Here is an 18,881-nt window from a genome sequence, read left to right on the forward strand (position 1 = left end):
TAACAAAGCAAAAGGTGTTAGCAGGATCTTTCTGAAGAAAGATTAAATGTTACAATATTTAACTCCTATGTCCACAATGCTGTATCAGGTGAGCATTCCATAAAATTAAAGAGGTCTGGGAGGAGTGGGTAAGAAAAAAAGAAAACACAATCTTATTTTTTTAAATTCAACATTCTTATAATAACAAGGTAACAAAATTCATTTGTAGCAATTAAACACTATATCAACAAGAGGCAGTTATAAAAGGGTACAAAAAAGAAAAGCAATGCATTAGAAAGTTTCAATTACAAATGACATCCTTAGAACACTGTTTTAAAGCTAATTTAGGAAATTGTGAATCACACAATGCAATGAAAAAGAAATACAGTGGTAAAGTTCTAAAAGCATTTCTATCTTAACTTGTTCCAGCTAAAAGTGGCAACTTTGGTCCTATTCCTACCCTCGAAAATCTACTTAAGACACAAAATTTCGTTTTAATTTCATTTTCAAACCTTTTCACTTTAGATTAAGCTCCCCACTTTAAGGAGAGAGCAGAAACAACATTCCTCAAATTTCCTCCTGTTTATGTCTAAAGTTCTTTAGTATTTAACTCATTTTTATATTCTCTTCTCCTGTCTGAGGGAAAATACACATTCTCTGTCTTCTTGGTACTGTGCCCTCTGGTATTAAGACAGTATTAAATTTCACTTAACTACGTATCTAAAACAGCTTTCCCACTGCTCTTATCTTTGATCACAAAAAGGTTCACTCACATAGCCAGAATGCACATGACTCTATAGACTGTGAAGCCTCTACAGCTTTAACCATAAGTCTTAAAAATAAAGTAGGAAAGAATTAAATTTGCATATTTGAAGTTAAGGAGTTAAAATAATGAGTTAAAATAAGTGAACTCCTTATGATCAGATAGATCATATTAATTCTAGGCTATACAATTCACATTTTGATTAGTCAAACCTCTTAGAAAACAGTCAGGTTTTGAGTTAAGGAGTCATCAATGCCAATACCAAACATGTAAAATATTTAAACTTTCTTAAATTTTAATATGGGATAACTCCCCCTAATTTATTCTCACAACTATCACTATAAACTCTAATCATTTCTGCATTGAACAATTAGCTAATACACAATGTCTTTTGGAAATCAAAACTGTATATGCTCTTTGCCATCAAAAATTACAGTCATGGAGGGAAAGGGAAGAGATACAAGTGTGTGTGCACGGTGTATAGCTGGTCAGGTAAGAAGGGAGTGAACTGAATTAAAAAATTGGACTAGTGTAGTAGATGTCATAACAGATATAAATAAGATGCCATAGAAATTGAGTAACAGAACAACTAACTCTTGCAGAACTGGAGACACTTCCCTGAAGAGGTGATAGTTAACTCTTAACAAACAAATCGTAACAGGAGTCAGCAAATTTTTCTGTAAAGGGCCAGATAGTAAATATATATATATTTTAGTCTTGGCATATACTTTCTGTCACAACTAGTCCACTGTACCACTGTAAAGCAGAAGCAGCCATAGACAGTATATAAATTAATATGGTTTCAATGAAATTTAATTTACAAAAAAAGGCAGTGGGCCAGAATTAATTACAGACTATAGTCTGCCAATGCCTGAACTGTAAAAATGTAGCAATGAATTCAGGGTATTTTCAGATATTTCTTTAATAAAAGAACACAGACTACACAGTATATTTTGAGTTTGTAGACTATCTTATTTGCTCTTGGACTGACACCTCTACTTGACGTTACCTACCAGTAGGGGGCCCTCCACTCTGTTTCTAATTTACAACAGACTACAAAACCAGACAAACTCTCAGAGTTATTAAGACTTCACACGAGGACCCCTTTGGATCTGTCTAATGAATACTTTGTCAGATTTCTAGTATATAAACTGGGGCCTTTCCTTGGGACTCAAGTGGATTTTATATATTTATTATTTTGACATTTGTCACAAAAGACTGAGTTCCCGAGACTGTGAAATCACTATTAAATACCAAAGATGCACAGATTTTTATATTGAACACCACTTATTTAAATATGATGACCACAAATATCAGCCTTTCAAAATAATTTGTACTATTTCAAATAGTAAAAAGTTAACATTTCTCAAAAAAAAGTTAGCATTTCTCTAAAGATTTAAGAATTCTAAACTACATTTTCAAAGCACAGCACCTCTACTTACTTTGGCAACATTTTCAACTGGTTTTCTCTAAGTTCTAATATCTGGAGTTTAGTTAATCTGCAAAACAAGAAAAACAAATCAAGCATCTATGACAAAGAATTCAATTATGTTAATGTCATACTATAAAGTTAAAAGCAGTCAATCTTTATTGTGTAATTACAATGTGTAGAATACTGTATTAAAAATTACACAGGAGTACAAAGTAATATTAAGAAGAAGAGACTATCTCTGCTTTTCAGAATTGTTGGGGTGCGGGGAGAGAACACTTCCAGACACATTCAAAGCAAAAAATGACTGTCTTTAAAATAACAAACAAACGCAGAGCACTTTAAACCTGCGATAATACCTACCAAAATTATTAGCTATTTAAGAATAATCCTTCACCTCTAGAGTTCAGCTCTGAGAGGAAATCATGAGAGAACATAAGGAGACATGGAAAAGGAGAAATCCTCTGGCACTTCAGTGATGTACTTTCCAATAAATTTAGAGAAAAAATGAGCAGATTAAGTGGTACAGAGATGCTAATTAATACTACAAGAGCAATGATGTTACAATATATAAATATCAAATTATCAAATCAACAATGTTGTATATCTTTAACTTACACAATGTTATGTGTATATACAGTTAGGTAAAAACAAAAATTGGTTCAAATGCCAGATACAAAACAGGAATCCCATTAGTATATAAGCTTTACATGTGTATGTATATGAATATATACATATACAAATATGTATATAGATATATAAATATTCAAAGCATGACAATGTAGTTCTCACAAATAGTCACTGGGTTGAAACAATGCCCAGAATTCTTTTCTTCTTTACTGAAATATAATTGACATTATACCAGTTTCAGGTGTACAGTATGATGATTCAATACTTATATATACTGCAAAATGGTCACCACAGTCTAGTTAATATCCATCATCACACAGTCACAAATTTTTTTTCTTTTGATGAGAACTTTTAAGATCTATTATCTTCACAATTTTCAAATATGCAATACATTAAATATAGTTATCATGCTGTACTTTACATCCTGTGACTTATTTTATAACTGGAAAGTTGTGCTTTTTTATCAGTTTCACCCATTTTAACTCCCCACTCCCATGCACACCCCACACATACCCACAACGGCCACCAATCAATCTGTTTTTTGTATCTATGAGCTTGGGATTTTGGGGTTTTTTTTTGTTGTTTGTTAGTTTTTAAAGATTCCACATATAAGTGAAATCATATACTATTTGTCTTTATTTTTAGACAAAAAGATGACTATAAAATTAACATGCAGGTGGATAGCAGATTCTCTAGCAATTAATCTTAAAACTATAATATTTGATACCTAGTATTCATTCATTTATTGATCTATCTTTTCATTTAAAAAATCACTCAGAAAACTTTAATAAGAACAGAAACATTCAGATAATAGGGGGAGGGAAGAGCAATGTTATAGAATCCAGAAACACATTTTCCTTTTACTTCATTTTTTTTAAAACTTACTAAGATAACATGGTTCACAAAACCATACAGGTTTCAAGTGTACAAGTCAATATAACACCATTTACACACCGCAGCATCAGCACCTCTGCCTCATGCAGTCTTTTTCTGTCCCTACTCCCCTCCCTACCTTTGCTCTTCTCTCCCTTTCCTTCTGTCTATTGCCCCCTTGTTGTTTGTATCTATGTGTTATGTTTCTTTTCTCTAAAATTTTTATTCTAGTGGAGAAGGTAGATAATTAAATCGTTTTCAAATGCAAAGCTAAGAATAAAGCATTACTTACTTCAAATATACAGAAATTACCCCTATTTAAACTCTATTTTTTGTATACTTTAAAAACCAATCAAGTCCTATATTATACTTTCCTTTTAAATTTACACTATTTATTGTTTACATAGAAAAATAAATTCAAAGTCAAAATAAGTTCTGAAGAAACTATAAAAACCACAATGCTTGGAAATAATTACAAAAGAGGAGCCTATGAAACTGTAGTTAATAGTATTAATAAAGCAACTTTCCGTTTTATAAATTTTATAGGAGCTAACAAGAAAATATTTTAAAAGAAACTATAATTTACCTGCCAAAATTAGCTGGTAAGAACTCAAGAAAAGCATCATTCAGATATAACTGGGTTAGGTTTAACAGCTGAGAAAATCCATCAGGAAGCCTATATAAAATATACCAGAATTTAAATTCACATACACAATTTCAGTCTCTTATTAAAATCTAAGCATCTGTTTAACCCAAACATACTCTAAACAAATAATAGCCACCTCTTTACTTTTATGAGTATCCTCAAATTGAAATTTGCCTTTTATAATAACTTACCTGTTCTACTGTTTATATCTTTATCTCTTCGTAAAAAACTAATAAGGCAATGTTTGTCTAAGGATAAAATCTGTCCAAATTGCCAACTATGAATGGGTCACAATACACAGAAATGTATTTAGGACATAACCTATGACATTTACAGGCACTTTTTTTTTTTTTAGAGACAGAGTCAGAGAGAGGGACAGACAGGGACAGGCAGGCAGGGAGAGAGATGAGAAGCATCAATTCTTCGTTGCAGCACCTTAGTTGTTCACTGATTGTTTTCTCATATGTGCCTTGATGAGGGCAAGGGGCGGGGGCTACAGCAAAGTGAATGACCCCTTGCTCAAGCCAGCGACCTTGGACTTGGGCTTCAAGTCAGCCACCTTTGAGCTCAAGCCAGCAAACATGAGGTCATGGGGTCATGTCTATGATGCCTCGATCAAGCTAGTGACCTCACCAGCAACCTTGGGGTTTCAAAACTGGGTCTTCTGCATCCCAGTCCCACATTCTATCCCCTGTGTCACCGCCTGATCAGGCTACAGGCACTCTTAAAATTCTCCTTAGCTAACACTGATCCAAAGAAATAGATAAGGAATTTTTTGTTTGTTTATTTTTTTTTGGTTTTTTTTGTGTGTGTGTGTGTGTTTTTTTTTTATTTATTTATTCATTTTAGAGAGGGGTGGGAGAGAGAGAGGAGAGACAGAGAGAGAGAAGGTGGGGAGGAGCTGGAAGCATCAACTCCCATATGTGCCTTGACCAGGCAAGCCCAGGGTTTCGAACCAGCGACCTCAGCATTTCCAGGTCGACGCTTTATCCACTGCACCACCACAGGTCAGGCTAGATAAGGAATTTTAAACCTTGATAGTATTGACTTTTGGAGCTGGATAATCCTTTGTTGTTTTCTTCTGTATTGTTGGATGCTTAGTGGCAACCCTGGCCTCTACCCTCTAGAAGCCAGTGCAGAGTCACTGCCCACAACTACAGACTGTGAAAACCAAAATGTTTCCAGAACTTACCAAATAAACCTTGAAGGCAAAATCATTCCCATTGAGAACAACTGGTTTAGATTACTTTCAGTTTCAACATCCAGCCCATAAATAAATAAAAATTGTAAAACTTTATAATAAGCCCGAGAGAAATAATATAAAAAGCTTAATGACATTTGAAGGCCATATAAGAGCCTGTATGATTTGACATTAGGTAATGGGCACACAATCAACAGTTCAAATGCTATAGAAATATTTTCCTGAAACCTATGTACTTTTGTTGTTCAATGTCACCCCAATAAATTTAATTTCTAAAAGAAAAAGAAGAAAAAAGGGGGAAAAAAAGAACCAATATGACCCTGGATGGATAGCTCAGTTGGTTAGTGTAATCTGAATATGCCAAGTTTGCAGGTTCGATCCTCAGTCCAGGCATATACAAGAATCAACCAATGAATGCATAAATAAGTGAAACAACAAATAGAAGTCTCTCTTTTTCCTCTCTCTCCCTTCCTCTATAAAATCAGTAAATACATTTTTAATTTAAAAAAAGAATCTACAGGCCCTGGCCGGTTGGCTCAGCGGTAGAGCGTCGGCCTGGCGTGCGGGGGACCCAGGTTTGATTCCCGGCCAGGGCACATAGGAGAAGTGCCCATTTGCTTCTCCACCCCACCCTCTCCTTCCTCTCTGTCTCTCTCTTCCCCTCCCGCAGCCAAGGCTCCATTGGAGCAAAGATGGCCCGGGCGCTGGGGATGGCTCCTTGGCCTTTGCCCCAGGCGCTAGAGTGGCTCTGGTCACGGAAAAAGTGATACCCAGGAGGGGTAGAGCATCGCCCCCTGGTGGGCAGAGCGTCGCCGTGCGGGTGGATCCCGGTCGGGCGCATGCGGGAGTCTGTCTGACTGTCTCTCCCTGTTTCCAGCTTCAGAAAAATACAAAAAAAAAAAAAAAAAAAAAAAAAAAAGAATCTACATATATAGTTTTACTTTTATTCCCTCTGACTTACAAAAGAAATTACAGGTCTAGAACTTGATGCTAGAGCAATATTTTCAAATGAAGATAAAACATATTACATGTTTGTCCTGGACTTATCAAGCATAAAACTTTTTTTTTTTTTTTACAGAGACAGAGAGAAAGTCAGGGAGAAGGATAGATAGGGATAGACAGACAGAAACAGAGAGAAATGAGAAGCATCAATCACTAGTTTTTCATTGCGACACCTTAGTTGTTCATTGATTGCTTTCTCATATGTGCCTTGACCGCGGGCCTTCAGCAGACTGAGTAACCCCTTGCTCAAGCCAGCGACCTTGGGTCCAAGCTGGTGAACTTTGCTCAAACCAGATGAGCCCGCACTCAAGCTGGCGACCTCAGGGTCTCAAACCCGGGTCCTTGGCATCCCAGTCCGACGCTCTATCCACTGTGCTACCACCTGGTCAGGCTAAAACTTTCTTGCAGTAAGGCACATCAAGTCTTTGATTCATCTCCTTTCTCCCCTACATCACATTCCTCCATATCCCCACAGAAAGTGAAGAAATGTTATGTTCAGAAAAATTCATTAAATACAGTATTATAATATGTGAAAGCTGGTTTCAACTTTTAACTAACCTATGTTTCACTCTATCTTTTGCTTCATCATTCCATTTTTGAAAATTTTAACTGCTTTATCACTGGAAAAGTGTTCTTTTTATAGCCAATTACCATCAAGAAAGAACATAGATGACTTATAGTATATGGTATAACCAATCACAGGGTTTTTTCCTTTTTCTTTTGTCATTGTTTCTCCTTATTTTGACCTTTTAGCTTACTATTTTCAAAAGTCTGAGTGTGCCTCACAATGGATTTGCAGGTGAACACATTCTTATATTATGCCAGTAACAATGAGCAAGAAGACCTGGATTCTAGTCTTATTTCTGACAATAACTATCTGTGAAACCTGGAGTAAAATACTTGCATAATCTATTTGGATGTCAAATTTATCTTTGCAAAATATAGGGTTAGAAAGATTAAGAGATTTCATTTTAATCTAAAACATTTTATTTAGATTTAAGATTAATACTAATGATTCATTAAAATATAGAAAGTATAACTAGTATTCTACTACTATTCATATTTTCATAGGTTACTCACAAAAGTAACTTACAATTCAACAGAGAACTTACTTGGAAATAGGATTTACACTGGCTTCCACAATTGTTAAAACTTTACAATTTTTTATATTCTCTGGAAACTCCTGTATTCCTAAAAAAATAAATAAAGAATGATTAACTTAAAAATCAATTATATAGGGCAGAATAATAACAATAATAATAATGTACATTTTGCAGATTGGAAATTTATCAACTTAGCATCTAGATAAATTGACAACACCAATGTCAACCAAACAACTACTTCCATAACAAGTTCTCTTTTTCCTTACATCTTTTGTTCATTTGCTTCTTTATAACTGCTAATTATCCTAATTAGTTTTATGTTTCTCTCCTTCTCTTGGCTCTTCTGAAAATTAGTGTGTTCTCTGTGTGATAAGGGACACATAGTAATAATTGTACCCTAAGTAAGTAGTTCTGAAATACTCATCAGTTTTCTGCTTTTATAAATGGCTAGCAATATATATGTATATATTTACTATGACTTCAATTCCAACCATATATGGTCTATGGTCCAAATCTGTACCTCCAGTTCCCTCCCCTTTCCTTAACTTCAAATAAAAATTTTAATTTCTTTATTTTTAAGTGAGAGGGGAAGTAGACAGATTTCCACATATGCTCCAACCAGGATCCACCTGGCAACCCCTATCTTGGGCTAATGCTCAGACCAACTGAGCTATCATCAGGGCTCAGGGCTGATGATTGAACCAATTAAGCCACTGGCTGTGAAAAGGGAAGAGAAAAAGAAGGGGGAGAGGGCAGGTGGTTGCTTCTCATGTGTGGCCTGACTGGGAATCAAACCCAGGAGGTCTGCACACACAGCCGACGCTCTACCCACTGAGCAAACCAGCAAGGGCCCCAAATGAAAATTTTCAGATGCCCTTTAAGTACTGTTTAGGTAACTCAAACAAAACAGGTACCAAGTTGAAATTACCAATCCTTTATTATTCAGTAAGTATGTACCAACTACACAGAGTGTCCGACACTATGCCAAGGACTGTGGATACTAAGACATGGTTACTTTTCTTTCCTTTTTTTTTTCTTTTTGTATTTTTCTGAAGTTAGAAGTGGAAAGGCAGTCAGACAGACTCCCACATGCGCCTGACTGAGATCTACCCGGCATGCCCATCAGGGGGAGATGCTCTGCCCATCTGGGGTGTTGCTCCGTTGCAGCTGGAGCCATTCTAGCGCCTGAGGCGGAGGCCATGGAGCCATCCTCAGTGCCCAGGCCAACTTTACTCTAATGGAGCCTTGGATGCAGGAGAGGAAGAGAGAGATAGAGAGAAAAGAGAGGGGGAAGGGTAGAAAAGCAGATGGGCACTTCTCCCTTGTGCCCTGACCAAGATTTGAACCCAGGACTTCCACACGCTGGGCCAATGCTCTACCGCTGAAACAACTGGCCAGGGCTGGTTACTTTTCTTGAAAGATAAAAGGTACAACCTGACTGGTGGTGGTGCAGTAAACAGAGCGTCAATCAGGGATGCTGACGTCCCGGGTTTAAATCCCAGAGGATGCCAGCTTTGGCACGGGATCACTGACATAATCCCAAAGTCAATGGCTTGACTTGAGACTTGCTCTCCTGTGCCTCCCCTGCACCTCAACTAGGCACATATGAGAACCAATCAATGAACAACTAAAGTGAAGCAACTATGAGTTGATGCTTCTCACCTTTCTCCTCCCTCTCTCTCCCTTCCTGTCAAAAAAAAAAAAAGATAAAATATAGCAATGATTACACATATTTTAAGTCTATTGGTTTCCTTTCTTCCTCAGTAGTGTTCTTTCTGAGTATCTTTTATACCTTTCTTCTCGTCGTCCAGCTCTTAATGTTGGGGTGCCACAAGGGCTCATTCTTTGGGCCTCTTTTCTTTCACACTCATGCTCTTGATGGCTGTATCTCATCTCAGGCTTTCCATACCATCTATGTGCTGGCAACTCCCAAATCATCTAGTACAGTTCCTTCTTGACTGAACTCCACACCCAGATGAAAAACTGGATATCTTATCTCAAAGTAACATGTGCAAAATTAGCTCCTGATTTTTTCATTAAATATTACAACTCCCCCAAATGTCCCCATCTCAGCTGGCAGGATCTCTATCCTTCCACTTGCACAGACCAATGCTGTTGAGGTCATCCTTGATTCTCTCCTCACATCCCAACATCAAATCCATCATGAACTCTCTGACTCAATTTTCAAATATATCTACAGTCTGTTCACATCTCACTATTGCCATCACTATCACCTAAGGTCACTGAAATAACATTTTTTTTTTTTGGTATTTTTCTGAAGCTGGAAACAGGGAGAGACAGTCAGACAGACTCCCGCATGCGCCCGACCGGGATCCACCCGGCACGCCCACCAGGGGCGACGCTCTGCCCGCCAGGGGGCGATGCTCTGCCCCTCCGGGGCGTCGCTCTGCCGCAACCAGAGCCACTCTAGCGCCTGGGGCAGAGGCCAAGGAGCCATCCCCAGAGCCTGGGCCAATTTTGCTCCAATGGAGCCTTGGCTGCGGGAGGGGAAGAGAGAGACAGAGAGGGGGGGGGGTGGAGAAGCAAATGAGAGCTTCTCCTATGTGCCCTGGCCAGGAATTGAACCCGGGTCCCCCGCATGCCAGGCTGACGCTCCACCGCTGAGCCAACCGGCCAGGGCCTGAAATAACATTTTAACAGGTCACAAATATATCTACAATCTGTCTACATCTTACTACGTCCATCAGTATCACCAAAGGTGACTGAAATAACATCTTAACTGGTCACTTTTCACTCCTGTATCCAAAGTATAGCTACATATAACAGGAGTAAACCTTTAAAATAAGTCAGGTCATGCTCTGAATGACCTGCTTAAAACTTCCCAATCGACTCATTTCATGAAAAACGAATGTCAAAGTCCATACAAATAATGCCTACAAGGCTCTATAGTACTTACTGCTCCAAATCCCTATCATCACTATTCTTATCACCCTCCCATCTTGCTATGTTCTGGCCATCTGATACTCACACATGCTGTGGACCCTTGTACTTTACAAACTTTACATTGGCTCTTCCCTCTTTCTGACTTCAAATATTTACATGACTAACTTCCTCACTTCCTCAAATGCTTGCTCAAGTCACTTTTTCTTTTTTCTGTTTTTTGTTTTTGTTTTTAAATGAGAAGAGATAATGCACCCAACATGTACCCCAACCGGAATCCACTCAACAATCCCTGGCTGGGGCTGATGCTCAAATAAATCAAGATATTTTTAGCCTGACCAGGCGGTGGCGCAGTGGATAGAGCATCGGACTGGGATGCAGAGGACCCAGGTTCAAGACCCCAAGGTCGCCAGCTTGAGCGTGGGCTCATCTGGTTTGAGCAAAAGCTCACCAGCTTGGACCCAAGGTCTCTGGCTCGAGCAAAGGGTTACTCGGTCTGCTGAAGGCCTTCGGTCAAGGCACATATGTGAAAGCAATCAATGAATGACTAAGGTGTCGCAATGCGCAACGAAAAACTAATAATTGATGCTTCTCATCTCTCTGTTCCTGTCTGTCCCTGTCTATCCCTCTCTCTGACTCTCTCTCTCTGTCTCTGGGGGAAAAAAAAATTAGTTCCTGAGGTTAATGCTCGGACCAACCAAGCCATACTCAGTGCCCAGGGTCAATGCTTGAACCAACTGAGCCACTGTCTGTGGGAAGGGAAGAGGGAGAGAAAGGGGAGAGGAAAGGGGAGAGAAGCAGATGGTCACTTTTCTTGTGTGCCTTGACTGGGAATCAAAGCCAGGATGTCCATTCGCCAGGCCCACACTCTATCCACTTAGCCAACCGGCCAGGGCCTCAAGCCACTTTTGCAATGAGGTCTACACTCAATGCTTGTGTTAGCTGGTCCCGAAAGATGGCTCATTTTATTCTTATACATAAGTATGTAGAATCTGAGTTTTATCCTAGGTTACTTTTAATTTTCTAATGAATGCAATGATCTGTTCCTTTTCCAGTCTCACTTGACTTTAATAATGTTCCTTCTCTGTCATATACTCCTTTTAATAAAAATTTGACTCTGATATTCAAACAATAAAATGTACTAGATTGGACATTATAAAACACAATTATCCCATCCATATTACTGTTAGGTACAGAAAAACTTTCTTTATTGTTGGGAAAAAGAAAATACTTCCTGACATCTAGAAACTGACTTGGTACTATCATCCGATTCTTGGTCTTACTATGAACTAGCTGCCTGGAATTCAAAGGGTGGCCTTGGTATCCTGTTGAACTAAACAATTTCACAGAATATTAACAGCAGACCAGGCTATTCTTTGACCACAACAAATCAAGACAAAAACAAATCTGCAATCATGTCTGAACAAAGACAAAATAGGAACATTATCAAAGCCACAATATACCAAACAACCCCTTCTCCCAACTACTAAGTGACTGCTGTTTCTTAACCAATTACAGCTTTAACCTCAGTATAATCTGTTCTCCATATACTATACATATATATGTATATACTATATATATACACATACACATATATGATTCCCAATCATACAATAACCCCTATTTCTTGACAACACCCCATCAACAGCAAACGCTCATATTCTTAAATCCTCCCAAAATCACCAAATAAAAGCTCAAATCCTATAAGTTATTTTTAAACAATCTTTTAAAAAGTTTATTTATAGATTTTATAGAGAGAGCAGAGAAAGGGACAGGGAGCAAGAAGTATCAATTCATAGCTGCTTCACTTTAGTTATTCATTGCTTGTCATACATGCCTTGACTGGGCAAGCCCAGGATTTCAAACCACCAACCTCAGTGTTCCAGGTCGATGCTCTATCCACTGTGCCACCACAGGCCAAGCAATAAGTTCTTTTTAAAATACCCTCAGAGACTGCTGTTCAAACCCCTCAGTATGGGTTTTTGCCCAATGCATCAGTAATAAACCCAAACTTTCAACCCCATGAAAATTCCTGATGTTCTCTACTTGGGAAGGCATCAATAATGCAACCCAGATTGCAGAATGTAAGCTAACAGTGGTTACTTACTGTTTCTTCACTTTAAAGGTTACGGTAACAAATAGTACATAATTCTAGTCAAAACAATCTAAACCAGAAATGTAAACTCAAATCATTATATTGGTCAAGGGATGAAATGATTTGGATCAGGTACAACAGGAGTGGAAAGGGCTATGGTAAGACAAAATGATTGCACACCCCAGTTACTCCATATTATTAACATACTAGGCAGTGACCAGTGATCACCAGTCTAAATAATTTTAAGTTCCAGGTCAATTCCTGTAGCAGAAAGATGTAAGCCAGTGATATTCAACCGTTTTCATTTCATGGCACAGCTACTAATTACTAAAATTCTGTGGCACTCCAAAAAATATAGATATTTTTTGCCAATCTGACAAAAAAAATGTTTGATTTTGATTCATTCATGTTGAACAGATAATGTTGTATTGGCTGTTGTCAATTTTTCGTTTGACAATTTAAGAGAAAAGAGATCAGTGCCCCTAACTAAATACTCCAATATCACAATTCTAAAAATTCTTGAGGCACACCAGTTATAATAAAAATTGCTGATCTAAGCTACTCTTTCTAGTTTCTCTGCCTTATAATTCCTGGCTTTTATTAACTGTGCTCATACAGGAGAATTAATAACTATACTGTCTTCATTTCTGTTATCTCTCCTCCCCACCAGCTTTCCCTATCAACCACTTTGGCAGTTGTTTTAATCATCATCCTTATTAGTCTTCTCAAAAAGATAGGCCATCTGAACACAGCAGATAACTGCTTTAATACCACTTGCTATTTGCAATGGCTTGGAATAGCAGCTTGGTAAACTTGTTATTGCTTTAAAAAGCTAACAATAAACCAAAACTTTAGAGACAAAGGGGAAGAGTAAATAAAGACTTAAAAATTAACACTTCAGCCCTGGCCAGTTGGCTCAGTGGTAGAGCATCGGCCTGGTATGTGGAAGTCCTGGGTTTAATTCCTGACCAGGGTACACAGACGAAGTGCCCATCTGCTTCTCTACCCTTCTCCCTCTCCTTTCTCTTTCTCTCTTCCCTTACTGCAGACAAGGCTCCACTGGACCAAAGTTGGCCCAGGCACTGAAGATGGCTCTATGGCCTCCACCTCAGGCGCTGGAATGGCTTCAGTTGCAACAGAGCAACAGCCCAGATGGGCAGAGCATCATCCCCTGGTGGGCATGCTGGGTGGATCCCGGTTGGGCACATGTGGGAGTCTCTCTGCCTCCCCACTTCTCACTTCAGAAAACTACAAAAAAATTAAAAAATTAACACTTCAGTTTTATCACAAAATGCAAATGATAACAAAAATAAATTCCATGAGAAAAGAGATAAAAATTAATGCATTATATTCATTTACTTCCTATTTGGACTGGTCCAAAATGTGGTTAGCAGTCTCCTGAAGGCAGGGAAATGGGAATATTGATAATGCTATATATGGACTGAGAATTAGATTAATTCCCCATATAACAGAAACAATAAACAGAGAAGCAATGATTAGATCCAATTCTCATTCCTAAAAGTGTTTTAAATCACTAAACCATACTACCTGGACAACTAAAAAACACTAGAACTATGCAAAAGATGAGAAACTAAGAAAATCTAAAAGCAAAAATTTTAAGTAAGTTTTTAAATAAATACAGCTGTGGAAACATAAATAACATGTACCACATGTTTCCTGCCTCCTTCCAAACAGGACATACAGCTAATGAATATAAAAACAGTATCCAGGCCTGACCAGGCGGTGGCGCAGTGGGTAGAACGTCAGACTGGGATGCGGAGGACCCAGGTTCGAGACCCCAAGGTCTCCAGCTTGAGCGTGGGCTCATCTGGTTTGAGCAAAGCTCACCAGCTTGGACCCAAGGTCACTGGCTCGAGAAAGGGGTTATTTGGTCTGCTGTAGCCCCACAGTCAAGGTACATATGAGAAAGCAATCAATGAACAACTAAGGTGACACAATGAAGAATTGATGCTTCTCATCTCTCTCCCTTTCAGTCTGTCTGTCCCTATCTGTTCCTCTCTCTGTCTCTGCCACACAAAAAAAAGAGAAAGAAGCATCAACTCATTTAACTCAGTTGTGTAGCCACTGATTGTCATATATATAGTATAGTACATTCTTTCAGGTACACATGAAACATTCTTAAAGACAAACCACATGTTAGGACATAAAATAAGTCTTAAAATTTTAAGAAGACTGAAATCATACCAAGCATCTTCTCCGACCATTATGGAATGAAACTAGAAATCAAGTACAAAAATAAAAAACTGAAAAACATTCAAACACATGTAGGCTAAACAACATGTTATTAAACAATGAATGGGTCAACAATGAGATCAAAAAGAAGTAAAAAATTACCTGAATACAAAATAAAATGAACATACAATAAACTAAAATCTATGGGACACAGGAAAAACAGACCTGAGAGTGAAGTACATAGTATTATAGGCATACCTCAAGAAGAAAAATCTCAAATAAATAATCTAACCCTACACCTAAAAGAACTAGAAAAAGAACAACAAACAAAGCACAAAAGTGAGAAGGAAGGAAATAATAAAGATCAGAGCAAAGTAAACAAAATACCTGTAGTCTTAAAAAAAAAATCCAATGATAAATAAAACCAAGAGCAGGTTCTTTGAGAAGATAAAGCAGAATGACAAACCTTTAACCAGGCTCATCAAGAAAAAAAGAGAGAGGACCCAAATAAATATAATCAGAAATGAAAAAAAAATAATAAATGACAACACAGAAATACAAAGGATTGTAAGAAAATACTACGAACAAAAATATAGTCTAACAAATTGGACAACCTGCAAGAAATGGATAAATTCCTAGAAACATACAAACTTCCAAAACTGAATCTGAAAGCAGAAAACCTGAATAGACCAATTACAACTAATGAAATCAAAGTAGTAATAAAAAAAAAAACTCAGCAAACAAAAATCCTAGACAGGATGGCTTCACAGGCAAATTTTACCAACCACTCAAAGAACTAACACCTATCCTTCTCAAACTATTCCAAAAAATTCAAGAGGAGGAAAAACTTCCAAGCTTATTTCACAAGGTTAGCAGTATCCTAACTCCAAAACCACATAAAGATACCACAAAGAAAGAAAATTATATGCCAATATCTCTGATGAACATAGATGCTAAAATCCTCAACAATAAAAATATTAGCCTGGGGTGTTGCTCTGTTACAACCAGAGCCATTCTAGCGACTGGGGCAGAGGCCATGGGGCCATCCTTAGTGCCCGGGGTGGCTTTGCTCCGGTGGAGCCTTGGCTGCGGGCGGGAGGAAAGAGACGAAGAGGAAGAAGACGGGGAGGGGTGGAGAGGTAGATGGGCGCTTCTCCTGTGTGCCCTGGCCAGGAATCAAACCCGGGAATCCTGCACACCAGGCAAATGACTCCAACGGGTCTACCATATCATGCTCTTTACTTAAAAAAAAATTTACATTTCTTTTGAATGCTGATTAACAGGAGACACTAAATCTTTTTCACCTGCAAACTACTACCTTCTTTATTAGATCTAGCTAATAACACTGTTTTGTCTTTTTCCAAATAGCTCCAGATATATGGAAAAGATTTAAATAGGTGGATGGGGATCCTCAAACCCCTCAGCGAGATCTTCTGAGAATGGCTTTTAAGATACCTAGAGGCAGAAAAAGCCCAATAGAGATCAAGGGAACTACCAGCTTTTAGGATACACCCTTAAAGGCTCCAACGCCCCAAAGGGGTCTCATAGGATGCCATCTGGGTCCTGCTTCAATAGTGGAAAGGAAGGTCATTGAGCTAAAGCCTGCCAGGCTTACATGCCTCTGCTGTGAGGAAACAGGGACACTGGAAGGTGGGCTTCCCCCTCGCTCCTCTAGGGGAGAGTTCAGTCTCTTCCAGCCCTGCTCCAGCCACCTATGACCTAACCTTGCCCAGAAAGCTGGGGTTTGCCACTGAAGGCTGAAGGTGCCCAGGGCCGTCGGCCCCATCTATGACACTGTGGATGAGCCTAGGGTATTTCTTCCAAGAAGCAGGTAAACTGATCTCACTTGCACAAGGGCCACTTAACTATGTTTTGCCTGAATAGTCAGGTTTTTTATTCTTCCCTCAAAGATCTCTGTTGTGGGTGTTAATAGTCCTATTTTCTGCTGCTTTGCTTAATATATAGTGTTTCCTTTATCCCTCCTACCTCAATGCCCCACTCATAATTCAGGCTGGGACCTACTCCTAATTTAGAGCTCTCTTTCCTCCTTTTGCCAACTTGTATTATGAATTTACCTTTGCCACCCAGCTTAGTGTATCCCAAGGTTCTCTTTACCAGGCCACAGTCACAGAGCTCCAGGGAAAAGCAACCTGGTCTCAACTCTCCAGGCAGAGGAGAACAGAAGCTCCATATCCACGCATGCTGCAAATGGCTTTTTCCAGTCTACCTGAATCATTACCAGCTAGAAGCAGCAGTCATTGGGACTTGGACATGAGCTGCAAAGTATAGAATGGTGACAACAATTCCAGTGCCATGCGGACTTTTCCTGTGGGGAACTTTCCTGGACTCCTGCTCCCTGTGACAGCTCCTAACAGACTGAACTGTGGTTAGGTTGTATTTTTCAGGGATTTCGCAGGGTGATGGGGCCAACTTGGACTTGGTGAACATGTTAAGGACACTACTCTTTTATGGATTCTTGCTGTATGGGCCAAGAGTTTGCTTAAAGGCTTTTAATCACTGTAAAAAAAAATAGAGGACTGGATGAAGAAGATGGGGCACATATACACCATGGTACACTATTCAGCTAGGAGAAATGATGACATCAGATCACTTACAGCGGAATGGTGGAGTTTTGGTAGCATTGTGCGGGGTGAAGTAGGCGAATCAGAAAAAAACAGGAACTGCAGGATTCCATACATTGGTGGGACATAGGGGCAAGGCTAAGAGGCATGGACAGGAGTGTGGTGGTTACGGGGGGGGGGGGAGGGAAGGAGGGAGAGGGGGAGGGGGAGGGGTACGGAGAGAACTGGATGGAGGGTGGTGGAGGACGATCTCTCTTCAGGTGATGGGTGTGCAGCAGAACTAAATGACAGGATGACCTGGAAATGTTTTCTTTGAATGTATGTACCCTGATTTATTGATGTCACCCCATTAAAATAAAAATTTATTTATAAAAAAACAAAAACAAATTAAAACAATGATGGACAGTAAAAAAATATATATATTAGCAAAGCAGACACAGTAATCCATTAAAAAGATTATACACCATGAACAAGTAGGGTTTATTCCAGCATGCAAGGTCGGTACTACAGTTGCAAATCAATAAACATGATGCATATTATATAAATAAAATGGAGGATAAAAAAAATCACATGATCATTATCAATTGGTACAGGAAAAGCATTTGATAAAATCCAGCACCTATTTATGATAAAAACTCTCAGCAAAATAAGAATAGGAGGATATCTCAACATAACAAAGGCCATATATGATAAACCTACAGCCAACATAATACACAATGTACAAAAACTAAAAGCATTTCTTTAAGATCAGGATTATCTGCTTTTACCACTCTTATTCAACATAGTTCTGGAAGTCCCAGCTACAATCAGATAAGAAGAAATAAAAGGCATCCAAATTGGAAAGGAAGAAGTAAAACTGTCATTATTCACAGATGACATGATATTAAACACAGAGAACCCTAAGGACTCTACCAAAAAAATACAGGGGGTCCTTGGGTTATGGCAGTCTTGACATACATTTCAAGTTTACAAAGCTCACTCCCATAAAAACTTTAAAAAATTGAGACGTGTTTTGGTTTACGCTGTTAGCATCGTACTTACGGAATACAAGGCAAACTAGTTTGGTTGTACGCAAAGGCATATCAGTGAGGAAGTTGATGTCCCCCAGTACACTTACCTACACCATTTTGGACTGTTAAAAGCACAAGTGTTCTGTTTGTGTTAGGCTAGGGTGTGTTTCGACTTACACCAAAATTCAGGTTACATCACTGTCATAGGAATGGAACTGTGTAGTAACCCAAGGACCCTCTGTACTAGACATAAGTGAATTTTGCAAAGTAGCAGAATACAGAATTAATACTCAGATATTGGTGGCACTTAAAAATTTTTTATTTATTCATTTTAGAAAAGGGGGGAGGGAGAGAGAGAAAAAATAGGGGGAAGAGTGTGAAGCATCAACTCGTAGTTGCTTCTCGTATGTGCCCTTTTTTTTCCTTAAGTGAGATGCAGGAAAGCAGAGAGACAGACTCCCCCAAGCACCCCAA

General features: G+C 38.7%; 1 protein-coding gene across 15 annotated transcripts in view; it reads right to left on the bottom strand.

Moving 5' to 3' along the window:
• Positions 1-18,881, bottom strand: part of ERBIN (erbb2 interacting protein) — a 153,025-nt gene that overhangs the window by 64,946 nt on the left and 69,198 nt on the right. For 14 of the 15 annotated variants that reach the window (XM_066242242.1, XM_066242232.1, XM_066242251.1 and 11 more), the window contains 3 exons: positions 7,636-7,714; positions 4,261-4,350; positions 2,185-2,241 (listed from right to left, as the gene is read on the bottom strand). In XM_066242242.1, coding sequence (XP_066098339.1) covers positions 2,185-2,241; positions 4,261-4,350; positions 7,636-7,714 — 226 coding nt within the window. Of the gene's footprint in view, positions 1-2,184; positions 2,242-4,260; positions 4,351-7,635; positions 7,715-13,665; positions 13,871-18,881 lie in introns of all 15 variants that reach the window. The other variant, XM_066242349.1, reaches the window with a different exon arrangement.

The sequence above is a fragment of the Saccopteryx bilineata genome, chromosome 1, assembly GCF_036850765.1.
Source record: "Saccopteryx bilineata isolate mSacBil1 chromosome 1, mSacBil1_pri_phased_curated, whole genome shotgun sequence".
Classification (NCBI taxonomy): Eukaryota; Metazoa; Chordata; class Mammalia; order Chiroptera; family Emballonuridae; genus Saccopteryx; species Saccopteryx bilineata.